This window comes from Chlorocebus sabaeus, chromosome 2 (genome assembly GCF_047675955.1).
Source record: "Chlorocebus sabaeus isolate Y175 chromosome 2, mChlSab1.0.hap1, whole genome shotgun sequence".
Taxonomy (NCBI): Eukaryota; Metazoa; Chordata; class Mammalia; order Primates; family Cercopithecidae; genus Chlorocebus; species Chlorocebus sabaeus.
The window spans coordinates 70,927,201-70,945,732 of NC_132905.1; the positions used below are offsets into that span (position 1 = coordinate 70,927,201).

General features: G+C 42.4%; 1 protein-coding gene across 5 annotated transcripts in view; it reads left to right on the forward strand.

Annotated features, from left to right (window-relative positions):
• TIAM1 (TIAM Rac1 associated GEF 1) overlaps positions 1–18,532 on the forward strand; it is a 348,490-nt gene that overhangs the window by 208,520 nt on the left and 121,438 nt on the right. For all 5 annotated transcript variants that reach the window (XM_037990630.2, XM_073009856.1, XM_073009851.1 and 2 more), the window contains 2 exons: positions 4,910–5,357; positions 11,648–11,820. In XM_037990630.2, coding sequence (XP_037846558.1) covers positions 4,910–5,357; positions 11,648–11,820 — 621 coding nt within the window. The remainder of the gene's footprint in view (positions 1–4,909; positions 5,358–11,647; positions 11,821–18,532) is intronic.

Genomic DNA, 18,532 nt, shown 5'->3' on the forward strand with positions numbered 1-18,532 from the left:
TGTGAAAACAGTGAACAAGCCTAATTAGTATTAGGCTAGCACCAGCATTGGTATGCCTGTGTTTTTCCCAGGTTTCTCAGAGACCTTTCTTCCATGTTGGTGCAGGAAGTGAGCAACTGAGTTCAGGCAATGCCTTCTCTCCTTGGGCCGAGATGTAAGTAGGGCTGAAGGTGGAGATGACCATAATTATAGTTAACATTTTTGAGCAAGTACTATGTGCTGGGCTCAGTTCAAGATACTTTTCCTGGGTAACTCAATCTCACAGTGTCTTACAAAGTGTCTTACAAAGTACATGTGTTGCTCTCCCCATTATACATATCAAGAAATTGAGGCACAGATTGGTTCAGAGTCGTTTACCTAGAATTGATACTTGCTGTACTGAGATTATTAAAGGAGAGTGTACTGAGAATACCAAGGAGATAATACTGAGAACCAAAGATGATATTCGTGTGTGTGTGTGTGTGTGTGTGTGTGTGTGTGTGTGTGTGTGTCTAATGAGAGGTACTTAACATTTTGGGGTTAGGAAGAAGATGATAAATCAGAGGAAGGACATGTTAGAATTTAACAAGCCAGAAACAGTGCTAATTCAGGATTTCTGCAGGTCCACATTTCTTTAACCCCTGGAATTCAGTGAATTCTGCATTATATTTAGCATCTTAACACAGGTATATTCAAGCTAAGCTGGATATATCAGGGAAATTAAAGTGACAAAGGAAACATTATCTAATTGCATTCGACTTATAACTTAACTACAAGTGGCCAATTGATTCTACTCGTCCTGGAATTGTCCCAGAGCCTTTGCACTTTCTGGCTAATTGCATTTTCAAAATTGTGTTCGCACATCATTAGCTCAGAAAACCTCTCCCTTTCGTAGTATTTGAAGTCTCCTGTCAAAACAACTGGAGCCTTACCACAATGTGTCATTAGTCTACATTCATGCTGCGTGACCCTCCAGTTTTTAAGGCGGTGAAAACAGGCTTTGAATTTGCCTCTTGCCTCCCTCATTTTAGTGTGGGAGCTCATTTAAGCATTTGTTGCCCAGCTCAAATGCTAAGAAAACTCTTGCCCACAGCTGTTGTATGTATTAGGCTACAGCTGGCCACTTGTGCATACATTCATTTTGGAGAAGCTGCCAGTAGAATGGAAACTGGTGAGTGCCCTGAAAATCTGGCTTCAGAGAATTTGTCCTGGGAGAACAGGATTGAAGAGCCTCTCTGCCCCGTGAATGTTGTTCGTGATCGGAAATCTCTTCAACGGAGTGCTTCTAACATGGAGAGTTTATTTGGAGCTGTTTTCTGGAAATCTCGGCTAGATCATGAACCATGTTAAGAATGATTTCTCTGTCTAGCCAGGATCTTACCATTTCTCTTGATTTCCTCTGCCTTTTTTGATTAAAATTTGGTATTTAACTGTAAGAGGGAATCTATCTTGCAGTTGCTACAAAAACTGCTGAAGCTGCCCTGGGACTATTCTGTGGTGTCAGTCTTCGGTATTTGTCGCTCCTGGGAAGACTGCGGAAGTTTCCAGGTGCTTCTGGGTAGGGGAAGGATCGGGATTCTCAGGTGGGTAGTAGGAGGAGCCCCCCTGAAAGATGACCACTAAGTGAATTTGCAACACAATGAAGGAAAGAACGGTGTTGAGTAGCACCTCTGGCTGGGTCATCACTATTTCCAGCAATGCTGGAGAATGGACTTCTGGGAATTTGGGACATCCCAAGCTTCATGACTAAATAAGGGCTGGGGCTGGGCAACCTGCATCCGTTTCTCAATGGGCTGGGTCACATATCAGTGGGGGCATGTGTACCACTGAGCCTGAATAACCACTTAAGGATTCAAGGTGGAGTTGTCTTGGATCACAGATGACAAGAGCATTCCCGGGTAGTGACACGGAGCTGTGTGCTTCCAAAGCATCCAAGCTCAGCTGGGGCCCAGGTCTTTTACCTGGAGTAATCACTTCCTTCATTAGTTTAGTGGTTGTCCCCGAGTTGAACACACATAGTCTGGGCCATGGCAGAGCTACAGTGTCAGTTGGCACGAGCACATGTTCAGGTCTTATACAGAGGTGAGTGTCCATTGAGGCCTTACTCTTAGTTTAAATACAGACAGATGTGAAGACCTTCTGTAAAGGGATGGATGGTATTGGGAATATAGTGGAATCTTACGAGACATGCTCTTGAGAGTCGGTCTTTCAGGTCTCTGCCTCTCTTTTCCTTATCCTTTCTTCATCTCCTCCTTCCACTTTCTTCCACTTGAAGGTTTTAGCTTTTTGCCAGGCAGGTCAAGGCAACTGGATAAACAGTCACTCAGCTTTTGCTGAAAAAAAGCTAGAAGAGCCATTGTTGGTAAGAAAAAGGGGAAGGCATGGGATTGGTTGGTTTGTTTTGTTTGTTTGTTTTGTTTTGTTTTGTTTTGAGACAGGGTCTCACTCTGTTGCCCAGGCTGGAGTGCAGTGTGCAGTCCTGGGTCACTGCAACCCCCGCCTCCTGGACTCAAGCGATCCTCCCGCCTGCCTCAACTTCCCTAGTATCTGGGACTACAGCCACCATGTCCGGCTGATTTTTTTGTAGTTTTATTAGAGACAGGGTTTCACCTTGTTGCCCAGGCTGGTCATGAACTCCTGACCTCAGGTGATCCACCTGCTTCAGCCTCCCAAAGTGCTGGGATTATAGGCATGAGCCACCATGCCCTGCTGGGACTGAATATTTAGACAGAATCTGGTCAGGTGCTACCTCCAGCTGAGCCGTGAGGTCGCCATATAATAGTGGAAAGTGTACTTGGAAGGATAGGTTTCAACCTCCCATCTGCCACCAGCCAGACTTGTGATTTTCTGAGCCGCAGGCTGTTAATCAATGAGATGACTTTGCCAAGTCCCTTCCTCTTCTGGAACTCTGGGAATTACAAGACGCCTGGGATCATTTCTCTCCTTTGTACCAAAGTCTCTCTTATGGAATAGTGATGTTACCTGTGTAGCTAAATTTCCCTGTCTTGTAGAGAAACATTTCACCTCTTCGCATTTTAGAAGAGAGAACTTAATAGCTGATTTTTTCATGCATACCAAACCTTCTTCTCAGAAGGACTGAGACTTGAAAATGAATCCAAAAGTTTGGAAAATTCACCCACTTATCTTCTATAACTCAGTGGTTATCCTGAATAATCAACAATTGTCAAATTTTCTTTTTGTCTTATATCAAGAAGGAAGCATATGGTCAGTGTCCCTGCCAGGGAGAAATGTGGGTTGATAACAGTGTTTTCCTGTTTGTGTAGAGGATTTTTACCAATTGGCTCTAGGTCTTTCATGACCACCCGTGGATGTTAATAAGCAGGATAGCAGATAGCAAAGCTGTGGGAACCAGCAGTTACAGGGGTCTGCATCTGAGCTGCATTCGTGGTTTCTTTCTTTCCTTAAGTCCCTCTAACTCCCAGGGGTCTAAGCTCCATTTATAATGGAGTTGATCCCTAGAAGCTCACCCAGCAATCTCCTGCTGCCATTCTACTCCCAGCACCCTCTTTTTTCCATGTCTTGCTATACACCTCTTTTAGTTGCTCACTTAATATTTCTTCATGATGAAGGTGAACTTTGAACAATTCTCAGAACCGACTAAGTGAGGTTCGTGGAGACAGAGGCACAGTGTCTGTCTGGGGCCTTGTGTAGGCCAGTATTAGTTTGTGGCATGGCTCGTACTACCCCCATTGCCTCTCAGCAAAGATAGGAGCCCAGAGCATTCGTTTGTATTGTAATTCAGAATATCTGGTTAGTTCTTACATGTTTGAACCAGAATTAGCCATTTGTGAGACTAAAGGCCCCCAAATTGATGAAACCGCCAAACCGTGTATTACTTTGGCATCTTCTATATTAGACTCAGGCTCCCATTCTCTTCCTTGGAGAACAGTCCGGCTCCTTTCTTATGCATAAGACTGTTGAGCTGTTCTGTCCAATATTGCAGTCAGTATCCTTCCTTGATGACTACCATAAGTTAATTATTGTTTATGGAAATGCCTGTAGCACTTCAGAGCAATTAAGATACGGATTTAAGAACAGACCTATCTGTCTCAGAAATGTTCAACTTCAGAGCAGAAGCAGTTTTGGAAGTTTCCAATGTTTTTAAACTGGGAATTGATGCCCCTAGTATCTTGGCAGTTGCCCTGAGCTGTCCCATGGCCCTGGGGCAGCAGGTAGCCTGCCCAAGGCTCCTAGCATCCCAGCTTTGAAAGGGCAAGGTAATTGGAGAGCTGGATGGAGCTGTGGGCCCTACAGACTTACTGAGCACAATGCAGAGTGCGAGGCTGCTTGTTTTCAAGAAGCGAAGCTGATTAGAGGATGAGGGTTCTTGCCTGCTCCTGGAACATGGGGCTGTGCCAGGTGAGTGGGTGAGGCGGTGCCCTAGCTATCTTTTCAGTCACCCCATTATAAAAGAGACTCCTAAGCAGGCCTTTTATTTATTTATTTTTAAAGATATCAGCTATAAAGACCTAGTTATTCATGGTCACTCCCTACGTCTGGAACAACTAACTCATCTGCCTGCAGAATTTCCTGGAGTTCAGGGCAAGCTGATGAGGCTGAGGGTGCTGGGTTCTCAGCATGGCAGCTGTAGAATCTCAATCGCGAATTTGCCAATTCGTTAATTATCTTAGAGAAATAATAAGCTCTTTGAAGTGTTCCTTATTTCTTTTATATTTCTTGAACATTCCAAATCGTTTGCTCTCATGGAGGGTGGCTGAAGGTTTCTTGAGCAGCTCTGCTGGGTCTGTGCAGGTCCGGGGTTGAGCAGGACCTGGTCCAGGAGCCGTCGGGAGTGGTGGTGCCTTATGCATCTCCCGGTGCTACAGAGCCCTGGCTGGACCCACAGGAGCTCCCAGGTTCCTTCTCTACGTGACGCTTGTCTTCTTTGCTCTCCCTTTCTGCTCCCAAGGATATTAATGCAGGCGAGGGCAGTGAGTTTGCAGACAGTGGGATTGAAGGGGCCACCACCGACACGGACCTCCTGTCCAGGCGATCCAATGCCACCAACTCCAGCTACTCACCGACCACAGGCCGGGCCTTTGTGGGCAGCGACAGCGGCAGCAGCTCCACTGGGGATGCGGCTCGTCAGGGGGTGTACGAGAACTTCCGGCGGGAGCTGGAGATGAGCACCACCAACAGCGAGAGCCTGGAGGAGGCCGGCTCAGCGCACAGCGATGAGCAGAGCAGCGGCACCCTGAGCTCCCCGGGCCAGTCGGACATCCTGCTGACTGCCGCGCAGGGCACGGTGCGCAAGGCCGGCGCCCTGGCCGTCAAGAACTTCCTGGTGCACAAGAAGAACAAGAAGGTGGAGTCAGCCACCCGGAGGAAGTGGAAGCACTACTGGGTGTCCCTGAAAGGTGAGAGCGGGACGGCCCTGGCTATGTGCCAAATGCACTAATAGATGTGCTCCGTGGTGCACATACTCATGGGATGGGTGGGTTTATTGTTGTTATATAGAATTTGAAAGTTATACTAATTTTAACAATTTATCATGGTAAGAGCATTTCGAATGAAATCTACCCTCTTAACACATTTTAAAATGTGCAATATGGTATTATCAACTACAAGTGCAATGTTGTAAGGCAGATTTCTAGAACCTAGTCATTGGGGCTGGGCATAGTGGCTCACGCCTATAATCCCAGCACTTTGGGAGGCTGAGGCAGGAGGTTCACTTGAGCCCAGGAGTTCAAGGCCAGCCTGGGCAACATAGCAAGACACCAGCTCATAATAAACAAACAAACAAATAAGCTAGAACCTATTCATGTGACTTAAGTGAAACTTTATGCCCTCTGAGTAGTAGCTCTCCCATCCCCACCCCTGCAAATGATATTTTATTTTCTTTTTTCAGTTATGCTAGAGGAGCATCTCATGTCTAGTTTTGGCATATATGCAACTGGTTTGATGACAGTTTCAAAGGATGAGTTCCAAAAACAAATCTTTTTGGAATCATTCAGCTTTGCATCTTTCAAAGTGACTATTTTGGAGGGAAATTTATTAGCTTGAATTCTATGAAATTGCCGTTTTTTAAGGTAAAGAATTGGTAGAATAACGTTAATTTCATAGGATTCAACCTGATATTAATGGAATGTATAGGCCATCATGTTTATGAAAAAGTCAGTCACTATTTAATAGTCAAACTTTGTGTTTTTTACTGTGTATATATAGATACAGACATGTATGTTAGATCACTTTATTTTCTGTTTATATAACCATGCTTGTATTTGTTGGTATTTGTTGTTATTTTGCACATTTTCGTGAATTACATGTACGTATTGTTGCACGTATCTGCGTACGTCCTGGCAGCGTAGAAAATGTAATTTATTTGTGAGCTCTGTATTTTAAAAAGAAAAACACTTCTCAAACACACAGAGTTTTCATCCCAAGCTAGACTTGAAACAGTGTTAATACATGGCAGGCTAGGTTAGCTATGTCAACAGGATTGATGGAAAGGCACAAGAGGAAGAAGCCTGGGCTTACCAGTATCAAACTAGACCATTTGATACTGGATTTCACAGACTGTCATTGGTTTGGGAACATGCAATCCTAGAGACGTGGAGCAGCCTAGAGCTCTGCTTAGTGAGGTGAACACAAATGCCTATGCAGGTGCAGATCAACCCTTGCACGAGTAGGACTTGGGTTAGCCCCATTACTCTTGGTGCCAGCTGTTGCTCAGATGCCTGATGACATAGGAAGGGAGGGTTTTGGTTAGGATATAGGTTTTGCATGTGCCAGAGACCCGCCATGCCATTCCCAATGCCGTAAGCAAGACAGAAATTTATTTCCCTCCCACCTATCAGAAATAGACGATCGAAGGCTTGTGTGATAACTCTTTTCTATGAAGTCACTCAGAGGCCCCGGCTCCTTCTGAAGTTTTGATGCTCAGCTATTCCTAGAGCATTATCTTTTCTTTTTTTTCTCTTTGAGACAGGGTCTCACTCTGTCTTCCAGGCTGGAATGCAGTGACACAGTTATAGCTCACTGCAGCCACAAATTCTTGGGCTCAAGTGATCCTCCTGCTTCAGCCTTCCAAGTAGCTGGGATTACAGGCATGTGCCACCATGCCTGGCTAATGTTTTTATTTTTTGTTGAGACAGGGTCTTGCTATGTTGCCCAGGCTGATCTCCAACTTTTGGCCTCAAGCAATCCTCCTGCTTTGGCCTTGGGTTTACAGGTGCATTGGTTCCTGGCCTCCTAGAACATTATCTTTTGATGCTTTTTTGCTGTTGTGGTCTTGCATATGAGACATAGATGTGCATCGTGTGGAAGCATTTTGGAGAACTGCAGTGTTCTTTCTCATGTGTGACCTGCCTCGTCTTAATGTGGAGGTGCTACAGGCTTATGTCTGAGGGGCCTGGATCACACCAGCTGCTCTGCTCTGGGAGAGTGAGAGGAGATGAGGGGAAAGGCTTCTTCTTCTTCCACTTCCTGCTTCTCCCCTAGATGGTCACACCACTGGACGCTGCAGCCTCTTATCCTTAGCAGCCCATCTTAGTGTTCATTTTATTAATTAGTGCCAAGTTCTTAATAGCTTGATCTGAAGATCACCTGCAGCACAGCCTCTTGAGGGTCTTTCTGGGTTGTACCCCACACCTTCTGAATCACAAGATTTGGATGTGGGCCCTGGATGAGTTTGCTGGGACTGCCATAGCAAAGCACCACAGCCTGGATGGTGGAAATAACAGAAATGTATCATCTCACGGTCGTGGAGGCTGGAAGTCCAAGATCAAGGTGTTGGCAGGGTCGGTTTCTTCTGAGACTGCTCTCCTTGACTTGGAGATGGCTGTCTTCTTCCGGTATCTTCACATGGTCTTCCCTTTACTTGTCTGTGTTCAAATTCCTTCTTCTTATAAGGGTACCATTTACATTGGATCAGGGCCTACCCATGTGACCTCATATTATCTTAATTACCTCTTTAAAGGCCGTATTTCCAAATACGATCATATTCTGAGCTAACTGGATTTAGGATGTTTGGAGGACACAATTCAGCCTGCAACAGGCCTTGACTTTGTGATTTAAACAAGCTTCCCAGGGGATTCTCACTCTCCGGTTGAGAGCAGCAGTGTTAGTGGTGTAAAATAAAAATGATTAGTTGGCTTTTTTTACTTTTGACATATCAGAGGGGTTTATTTTGTTTCTGCCATTCCCTCCAAGAGTAAATGATACAGGAAGTCAGGGTGCAGGTGTCCAGGAGCACAGCCCACAGGCTCTTTAGGGAAGGGAGTCTTTACTTTCTTGCTGACGCAGATCTGAGTGACACAACCTGTTGGAATTCAGGCCCAGAACATGGAGCCACTGAGTTCTTTGCTTCATCCTGATGGTTTCCCAGTATTTGTTGACAACCTCAGGGCTTTGTCCTTGCTGCTCAAAAGCAAGACTTGCCGCTGACTTTTTCTTAACAATGCTTGAATATTGGGAAATAAAAAGCAGAACACATTGGAACTGTGGGATAGAGATTTTTTTTCCCCCAAAGATTCTTTCCCATTAGGCAAAGTAGTTGATTTTTTTAAAAAAAGATTTCATTTGGAATTAGTCTCTGGAGTGTTTCCATGGGCAACGGAAGAACGTACAGATTATGTTCCAGGGAAGATGAAGGTAAACAGACTTTCATCAGGGGGAATGTGGTTCTCAGATTTGCTGCTTCGTGTTCATCTTAAAATTGGAACAAGTTAATCATTGAGTAAAAGCTGATTTTAGTCACCTTTGGTGGTGCTTTGTTGTGGATGATTCGAAATCAAAGTTGAAAAATTATAAAAACAATTACCTGATAGGACCATACAACATTCAGTAGGTGTACATGTTAGGATTTGTGAGTGTCCCCTAATGCATTATCCATAGACTTCTTTCTCTGTTCTTAACCCACGCTAAGGTGTGTTGCTCCTTTTATGTTAAGAATCTACTTTTCATTAGTGTTGAATTAGTCACAAAAACTATTTAGAGCAGGGTTTCTCAACAGTGACACTGTTGACATTTTCTGGATAATTCTTTGTTGTGAGGGCTGTCCTGGGCATTGTAGATGCTTAACAGCTTCCTTAGGTTCTGTCCACTAGATACCAATAGCACCTTCCCCCAAGTTGTGACAGCCAGAAACGTCACCAGACATTGCCAAGTTTGCCCCACCATGAGACCCTCTGATTTAGAGGAAAACAGTTTCGGCCTCCCAGTTTTGTTATTTCTTTCTGTCTCTAATCTATGCTAGCCTAAGGCATGGAAATAGGAGGTACAGATGATTCTGCTTTTTGATACAAGTGTTCCTGAAAAGCCTTGATATTCTCAAAATCTTTGGGATTTGAGAAAAATAGAGTTGGGGCAGGCTACTCTACAGGTATGTATTTAAATTACACCATGCAACTTTTAAACCCCAAACTAAAAAAAAAATAGCTTAGTGTGGTGGCTCACTCCTGTAATCCCAGCACTACAGGAGGCTGATGCAGGAGGATCACTTGAGGCCAGGAATTTGAAACCAGCCTGGGTAACATTGTGAGACCTTGTCTTTACAAAAAAAAAATATATACAGATTAGCCAGGTATGGTGGCATATGCCTGTAGTTCCAGCTACTTGGGAGACTGAGATAGGAGGTTCACTTGAGCTCAGGAGTTCAAGGCTGCAGTGAGCTATGACTGTGCCACTGTACCCTGGCCTGGGCAACAGTGGGACCCCATATCTAAAAAAAAAAATAGTAATAAAAAATAGAAATAACCCTGCAGAACTCCACTCAAATTTTTTAACAATAAGCAACATAAAACTTTATCTTTTTTTTTTTTTTTTTTTTTGGAGACGAAGTCTCACTCTGTTGCCCAGGCTGGAGTGCAGTGGCACAATTTTGGCTCACTGCAAGCTCTGCCTCCCAGGTTCACGCCATTCTCCTGCCTCAGCCTCCCGAGTAGCTGGGACTACAGGCGCCTGCCACCACGCCCAGCTAATTTTTTTGTATTTTTAGTAGAGATGGGGTTTCACCATGTGAGCCAGGCCAAAACTTTATCTTTCATTTAAATTTTTTTGTGGCAGGGTCTTGCTCTGTTGCCCAGGCTGGAGTGCAGTGGCATGATCATGGCTCAGTGCAGCTTCAACCTCCTGGGCTCAAATAATCCTCCCAGCTCAGTCACCTGAGTCGCTGGGACCATAGGCATGTCCGGCGAATTTTTTTTTTATTTTTAGTAGAGATGAGGCCTCACTATATTGCCCAGGCTGGTGTTGAACTCCTGGGCTCAAGTATTCCTTCCACCTTGATCTCCCAAAGTGCTGGGTTTATAGGCATAAGCCACTGTGCCTAGAAAACTTTATCTTTCTAAAAAGCGTTAGTATAAGGGGTTACCTTTGAAAAAAGAAGCAACTGTAATTTGAATGGGTAGAAGGAACAATTGAGACTCCTGAATTATGGAAACAAGGACCACAAGTATGAAATCATGATGCTCAGCAGCACCGTGCAATAAGGACTTGTAAGCAGAGCCCGTGGTCAGACTGTGCCAAGAGAAAAAATGTGAAATGAGTGGGCAGGGCATATCAATATGCTTCATTCATCTGTGTGAAAGGATGTAGAGTTCAACAGCTCTTCTATGGTAATGTGAAGTATTATAGGCTAGGAAAAGTTGCCCTTGAACCAGTGTGACCTTTCCATTGATCTGCATCATTCTACACTACTAATCGCATATAAGCAAATTTGCTTTACAGATTCCCATTGTAGCTGAATAGATTGAACTTTCAAGGGTTGTGCAGTTCACAGGAAGTGTGGCACTTGTTTGTGGTAAGGAAGATGGTGAAAATGTACGGATAGCTTATGTTGAAGTTGAGGAAGAGTCATAAAGTTATACCCTGGCTTCCCCTGAAATTGATTTCAGTTAGTTGAGAGTAAGTGTTCAGCTAGTAGTTGCTATTAAAGTGAGCCTCGAGTTTAGGTGATAATGGAGGGAATCTATGGAAGCCATCTTGCCACAAGTCTATGAAATATTCTGTTGCTACTATCTTGTTAGTTTCACAATGCAATTATGTATGGACCAGGACTCTGGCTTCTCCCAGGCCTTTGTATGTGTGCTATGGATTTCCTCTTTCAGTAGGAACAAGGGCATGGTTGGCTTCTAGAAAAAAATATAGATAAGATGTGAGACCAAAAATGTATCATTGTTTTTCTTATCCTTAACGTACTTAATGCTGGCATTATATATTGTTTTATCCAAGGGCATGGTCTGGAAACTACTGTTTCTAGATTTTTCTGGTTGCATATCATGTGAGACATATTTGAATAAGCTTCAGTCAGACGGTAGTGACTTGCAGTCCTCACACAGTGCCAGGCACAGTTCTGGCCTGGAGGACCATGTTTGTACTTGCCTCGGGACAGACGAGTCACAAGACCCTATGTCTGTGAAGAGACCTGTAATGAATCAATCTAAAACCCAGAGGCAGGGTTCGAGAGAACTTGAGGGCGTGCAGGAAGGAATCCCAGGCAGGCTGAGAAGCTACAATTTAAGATCTTTGACCTTCTTTAGTCCCATCCAAGACTTAAGTCCAAGCCTGGCTCCATTCTCTTTACTTCCTGGGTTCCACGTGCTTTAATTTTCAGCCTCTGACAGGGTGCACGTGTTAGATTCCACCATGGGTTCTTTTGTTTCCCAAGCACTAAATACTCATGCACACCCCTGTTCTGTTTCCTCAGGATGCACGCTATTTTTCTACGAGAGCGACGGCAGGTCTGGGATAGACCACAACAGCATCCCCAAACACGCCGTCTGGGTGGAGAACAGCATTGTGCAGGCGGTGCCTGAGCACCCCAAGAAGGACTTTGTCTTCTGCCTCAGCAATTCCCTGGGTGATGCCTTCCTTTTTCAGGTTTGTTGGGCACTTCCTTTGCAGGGCATTTCAAATCTTCTTTCCTTTTTCTTGCCTAGGTACCCAGTCTTCCTCCACTGCTTTTTTTTTTTTTTTTTTTTGGTGGTGAGATTAATCTGTTGTTCATTATAAAAACAAAAATGGTGAATGACAAAATAAACATCTATACTAAATTCCAAGAATAGGTACATTCAGAGGTTTTCCAAGTAAAGGCTAAGGAGGGCTATGAGTTGGATGTGAGAAACTTGCTCTGTTTGTCATGAGTTGAAGGATGTCTTTGTGTGGTCTCAGTACCACTTCTGTTGCATTTAAGAAAAGGATCATGAATTTCTTCTTTTAGACGTGATTTGAGCTGTCAAAAATTTTTATTTATAATATATTGTTTTCTAATATTAATCATAAAGTAAAATAATGACATCTTAGAAATGACTGGCGTCACCTAACAGTTTCTCTTCCTCATCTGATCAAAACTTTCTACTCAGCATCCTTGAATTTCAACTTGTAAAAAAAATATTTCTCTGCTAACTGCTTCAGGATTAACATTTTCTTTGATATGGAATCTTTTGAGTTTGGATAGTTGTAATATACTCAGCAAGAACTTTTTTATGTTTTTATGTAGGAAAGCTTTCTTCATTGATTCCATTCAAGAAATAATTTCTCAAATCTTTATTCTGTGCTTCCTATGTGCCCTGCATAGTGCTACTGAGCACACCAAGAAGATTTTGACAGTTTGTCTTTTTTTTTTTTTTTTTTTTTCACCCAGGCTGTAGTGCAGTGGCACAATCTCAGCTCACTACAATCTCTGCCTCCCAGGTTCAAGCAATTCTCCTGTCTCAGCCTCCTGAGTAGCTGGGACTATAGGCACCTGCTGCCATGCCTGGCTAAGTTTTGTATTTTTAGTAGAGATGGGGTTCCACCATATTGGTCAGGCTGGTCTTGAACTTCTGATCTCAGGTGAGCCACCCACTTCAGCCTCCCAAAGTGCTGTGATTACAGGTGTGAGCCACTATGCCGAGCTGACATTTCATCTTCTTCAAAGTGTTCACATAGAGCAGAGGAGACAGACACAGTAAATCTTTATAATATGGTAAAGCCTAACAATGACTATTAAAGGAAGAGCAGGTATAAATGGCATGACAAGGACAGTAAGAATATAACATGGAAGGAGGGGGCTGGAACAAAGGTATAGAGGAAGGAAATCATTTATTTCACCAAGTTTTTGGCTTTGGCTTCAGAAGCTGTTTCTATTTGGACAATTAAAGTAAGAAATATAAAGTGCTAATTTTGATTATGTAAAGACAAAGCATCTGTGTTTTCTTTTTTAAAAATCTGTGATGTAAAACACAGAAAGAAGAGTGCACACAACATAAGTGTACTGCTCAATGAGCTACCGTAAAGTAATTATGCAACCACTAACTAGGACAAGAAATAGAAGTTTCAGGCACCTAAGCCTCTTCCCCAACCCCACCCCACTCACAAACGCAACCTGCTAGTTGAATTGAGTGAATATGTCTTTTATCATCCAAGCCAAGACACTTTTGTTTATCTGGGAATGACTTAATTTCCCCTTCATTTTTGAAGGATAGTTTTGCTGGATATAGAATTCTTAATTGACCATCTTATTTCAGTGCTTTGAAAATGTCATCCTACTACTTTCTGGCCTTCATGGTTTTTGAAGAAAAATCAGCTGTTTATCCTATGAGGCTCCCTTGCTGATTTGAAGATCGTGACTTTGTCTTTAAACAGTTTGAGTATTATGCGTCTAGGTATATCATTCTCTTTGAGTTTACTTTACCTGGAATTGTCTTTCAGGTACATATCTTTTAATATTTTTTAAATTTTAAAAATTGTGAGTACTAGTGGCCACAAAATAAAATGTGTATATATTTATGGGGTAGTATTTTTTGGATCTGTAGGTTTCTGTGTATGTGTTTGTGTATTTAAATCACATTTGGAAAGTTTTTAGCTATTATTTCTTCAAATAATCTTCCTGCTTATTTATCTTGCTCCACTCCTTTGGTGACTCATGTTCTGTTTACATTAGTATGCTTGATGAAGTCCCACAAGCCTCTGAGACTCTGTGCATTTTTTTTTCATTCTATTCCTTAATCTCACTTGATCTGTCATAATTGATCTGTCATAAGTTCACTGGTTCTTTTTTCTTCCAACTCAAATCTGTTGTTGAGCTCTTCTGGTTATTTTTTTATATATACATTATATATAGTGTATATAATATACACTATATATTATGTATAATACATACAATATGTGTTATATAATACATAATATACAATATATAGTATATATAATATATACAATATATAAAAATATATATATATACATACATTTTTTTGTTTTTGAGACAGAGTTTTGCTTTTGTTGCCCAGGCTGGAGTGCAATGGCACAATCTCAGCTCACCACAACCTCTGCCTCCCAGGGTCAAGCAATTCTCCTGCCTCAGCCTCCCAAGTAGCTGGGATTACAGGCATGCACCACCAAACCCGGCTAAGTTTGTATTTTTTTTTTTAAGTGGAGGTGGGGTTTCTCAATGTTGGTCAGCCTGGCCTCAAACTCCCAAACTCAGGTGATCCACCTGCCTTGGCCTCCCAAAGTGCTGGGATTACAGGTGTGAGCCACTGCACCTGGCTATTTTTTCTTTTTCTTTCTTTTTCTTTTTATTTTGAGACAGAGTCTTGTTCTGTCCCCCAGGCTGCAGTGCAGTGGTGTGCTGATTTTGGATCTGACTTTTCTGAGACAGTTTCTATTGACTACTAGAATGTCAATAGAAGCAGTCCTCCCATTTTGGTCTCCCAACCCACTTTATTGTTGTTTATTGTTTATTTGCATGTCTCATAAATTGCCAAGTCTCTGCTCAGCTAGTTGAGTAGTCAGCTAATTATTAGAGAGAGATTTCCTTAAATGTACAGAAGCAATAAGTTTCCTAGTCTTTCCCAAGAACAGAAGTTTACAAGTTCAAGCACATCATCGATGCTCAGGCAACTAGCTTTCATCTCTGCCTTAGCCTTCATCTCTGCTTTCACCAAGCTGTAGGATAAGTGGTGTACTGATCACAGCTCACTGCAACCTCAGCCTCCTGGGCTGAGCAGTCCTCCCAGCTCAGCCTCCTGAATAGCTGAGGCTACAGGCGTGCACCACCACACCCAGCTCATTTTTTCTATTTTTTGTAGAGATAGGGGTCTCACTTTATTGCCCAGGATGGTCTCAAACTCCTGGCCTCAAGTGATTTTCCCGCCTCAGCCTCCTAAAGTGCTGGGATTACAGGCATGAGCCACTGTGCCTGGCCTGATTCTTTCAAACAAAAATTACATTTCTTTATTGACATTCTCTATTTAATGTGATATTAGTCTCATACTTTATTTCTTTAGACATGGTTTATTTTAGTTCTTTGAATATGTTCAAAATAGTTGCTTGAAATCTTTGTCTAGTACTCAACATGGGACTTTTCTGAGACAGTTTCTATTGACTACTTCTTCTTCTGTGTATGGGCCATACTTTATTTAATTGTTTTAGAGATAGGGTCTTGCTCTATTACCCAGGCTGGAGTACAGTGGTGCAATCATAGCTCACTGTAACCTTGAACTCCTGGACTCAAGCAGTCTTCCCACCTCAGTCTCTCAAGTAGCTGGGACTACAAGTGTGCACCACCACACCTGGCTAATTTTTAAAAAATATTTTTTAAAGACAGAATCTTGCTATGATGACCAGACTGGTCTCAAACTCCTGGCCTCAAGAAGTCCTCCCATTTTGGTCTACCAATCCTCTGGGATGATAGGCATGAATCACCATTCCTGGCCCATACTTTATTGTTGTTTATTTTTTATTTGCATGTCTCATACTTTTTTGGTTTAAATTGTACGTTTAAAATAATATAAATGTGGCAACTCTGAAAGCAGATCCACCTCCCATCCTCTGGGATTTGCTATTGTTGTTGATTATTGGTAGTGATAGTGCTTCTTTGTTTAGTGACTTTCTTGAGATCTGTAAAATATTTAGGTTTTGTCATGTGTGCCCACTGAAGTCTCTGCTCAGCTAGTTGAGTAGTCAGCTAACTATTAGAGAGAGATTTCCTTGAATGTACAGAAGCAATAAGTTTCCTAGTCTTTCCTAAGAACAGAAGTTTCCAAGTTCCTGCACATCGTCAATGCTCGGGCAACTAACTTTCTTCTCTGCCTTAGCCTTCATCTCTGCTTTCACCGAGCTGTAGGGTAAGTCAAACGGTGAGCTTAGGAACTTCTTGGGACTATCTGGGCTTGTGGACAGCCTTATACGTATTTGTGACTGTATTAGTCAATTCTCACGCCCCTATTAAAGACATACCTGAGACTGGGTAATTTATAAGGAAAAGAGGCTTAATGGACTCACAGTTCCACATGGCTGGGGAGGCCTCACAATCATGGCAGAAGGCAAAGGAGGAGCAAAGTCCTCTTACATGGCAGCAGACGAGAGAGTGTATGCAGGGGAACTCCCCTTTATAAAACCATCAGATTTCATGAGACTTACTATCACGAGAACAGCATGGAAAGACCTGCACCCATGATTTAATTACCTCCCACTGGGTCCATTCCACGACACTTGGGAATTATGGTAGCTACAAATGAAGATGAGATTTGGGTGGAGACACAGCCAAACCATATCAGTGACCTTACAGATTACAAGAACTGTGTCATAGCTTTTCAGAGGCTTTTGTGGAAATTGTATTCCCCGGCTTTTCCTCAAGTTTCTTGGTCAACTTCTCATTTGCTCGACTGTTATCACTGCTTCAGGCGACTGCAGTGTTAAACAATTGTCATTAATTGTTTTTCACAAGCGCCCCCTGGAGTGAAGAGTGTTTGCATGAATGAGGTCTGAGTCAGGTCAAATAGCAACAAGCTCTGTGAAGAGGTTTTTCTGGGACCTGTTAGACAGGTTGCTTAGTGATGGTTCTCTGAGAAAGGTGTTTTGGGAAAGATAGAGAGATCTACCTTGGAATGCCATGTTTAGTTCCATGTGTCAGACTTGAGGAAGGTAGTTTCCTCCTGTGGGGCTACGCAGCTGGTTTTCATGTGATTGTATAGATGAGGAGACAAAGATGGAAATAGAGCGATTTAAAATATCACAAAACTTGCTGTTTTTACTGAGGTTCAGCCATTTGTCTTTAATAAATGCAGCTCAGATTGTTACAGAACTTAAATTAATTTCTGGAATTGTGAAAAAGTTGATTTTGACCATTTTTTACCACTGTTCTTGTTGCTTTTGTGAAGGAATGGCTCTTTGGAGGTTCTTAACCCTCCTACCCCACCCCAACCCCCACTGATGTTGATGGCATTCACCAGGACACTTTAGAGAGTAGACACTATTAACAGATATGCCAGTATACCAGGTATAAGTGGCAACAGTCCCAGGCCAGCTGGGACATATAGCAGTCATTCCATAGGTACATCTGAGTTGTTCCCAGGTGTTAAGGATCGCAAGCAATGTTGTTGTGAGCACTCTTGTACCTGTTCTCAGATTATGTTTGTCCACATTTCTGCTGGACAAACATATATACCTAGGAGTGGCATGCAGGGTCATGGGTTAGGCACATATTCAGGATATGCCAGTTTTCAAAATGATTAGTGTGATTTATATTCTCATCAGCAGCCTCGGAGAATTCTAGTTATTCCTCATGTTTGCCAACTTGATATTGAGATTTTAAAAAATCCTTTTTAAGATATTAATGTGAAATTGAGTGCATTTTCATGCACTTAGTGACCATTTCAATATCATCTTTTGTGAAGTGCTTATTTTACTTTCTTGTCAATTTTTTTTCCATCAGAGTTTCTTTGTTAATGATTTATGGCAGCTCTTTGCATATTTTGTATATCATCTGTGTTGATTATATTCATTGCAAGTATCTTTTTCTACTCTGTGGCTTGCTTTTTACTCTCTTAAGGGTGCCATTTGTTGCCGTGAAACTTAATTGTAACCCATGCTCACTTCTCAAGCCTTCCTTAATGGGTAATGCTTTGAGTATCTTATTTTTTAAATCTACATGCTATAGCGTCATGAAAATTTTCTCGTATATATGTTATAAACAATTGTTTTGGCTGGGCATGACGGCTCATGCTTGTAATCTCAGCACTTTGTGGGGCCAAGGCAGGCAGATCACTGAGCCCAGGAGGTTGTGACCAGCCTGGACAACATGGAAAGACCCTGTCTCTACCAAAAAATAAAAATGAAAAAAATTAGCTGGACATGATGGCATATACCTGTAGTCCTAGCTAGTTGAGAGGCTGAGGTGGGAAGATCACTTGCTCCAAGGAGGTCAAGGCTGCAGTGATCCATGGTTGCACCATTGCACTCCAGCCTGGGTGACAGAGCAAGATCCTATCTTAAAAAAAAAAAAAAAAATTGTTTTTCTGCATCTGCCATAGTTTTTATTAATTGGAAATCTTGCAAATGAGGAAATGTCTAACTGTCTGACAGCAACAGTAACGTTCTTGTGAAATTAGTGGCTGTGTTTTACTTAGCCCTTATTGTATACTACCATCTTAATGTGAGTCACATGTAATTCTTAGAGCAGTAGTTAGTTGGATTATGTATCCACATTTTAACCCATTGATGCGTGTTGTATACCCCATTTGTTGAAGTCGAGGCTTACAGAAGCTAGTAATTGGACCCAAAGTCACATACTTACTCAACTCAAACCAAGCCTCTGTTTCTCCAAACCTTT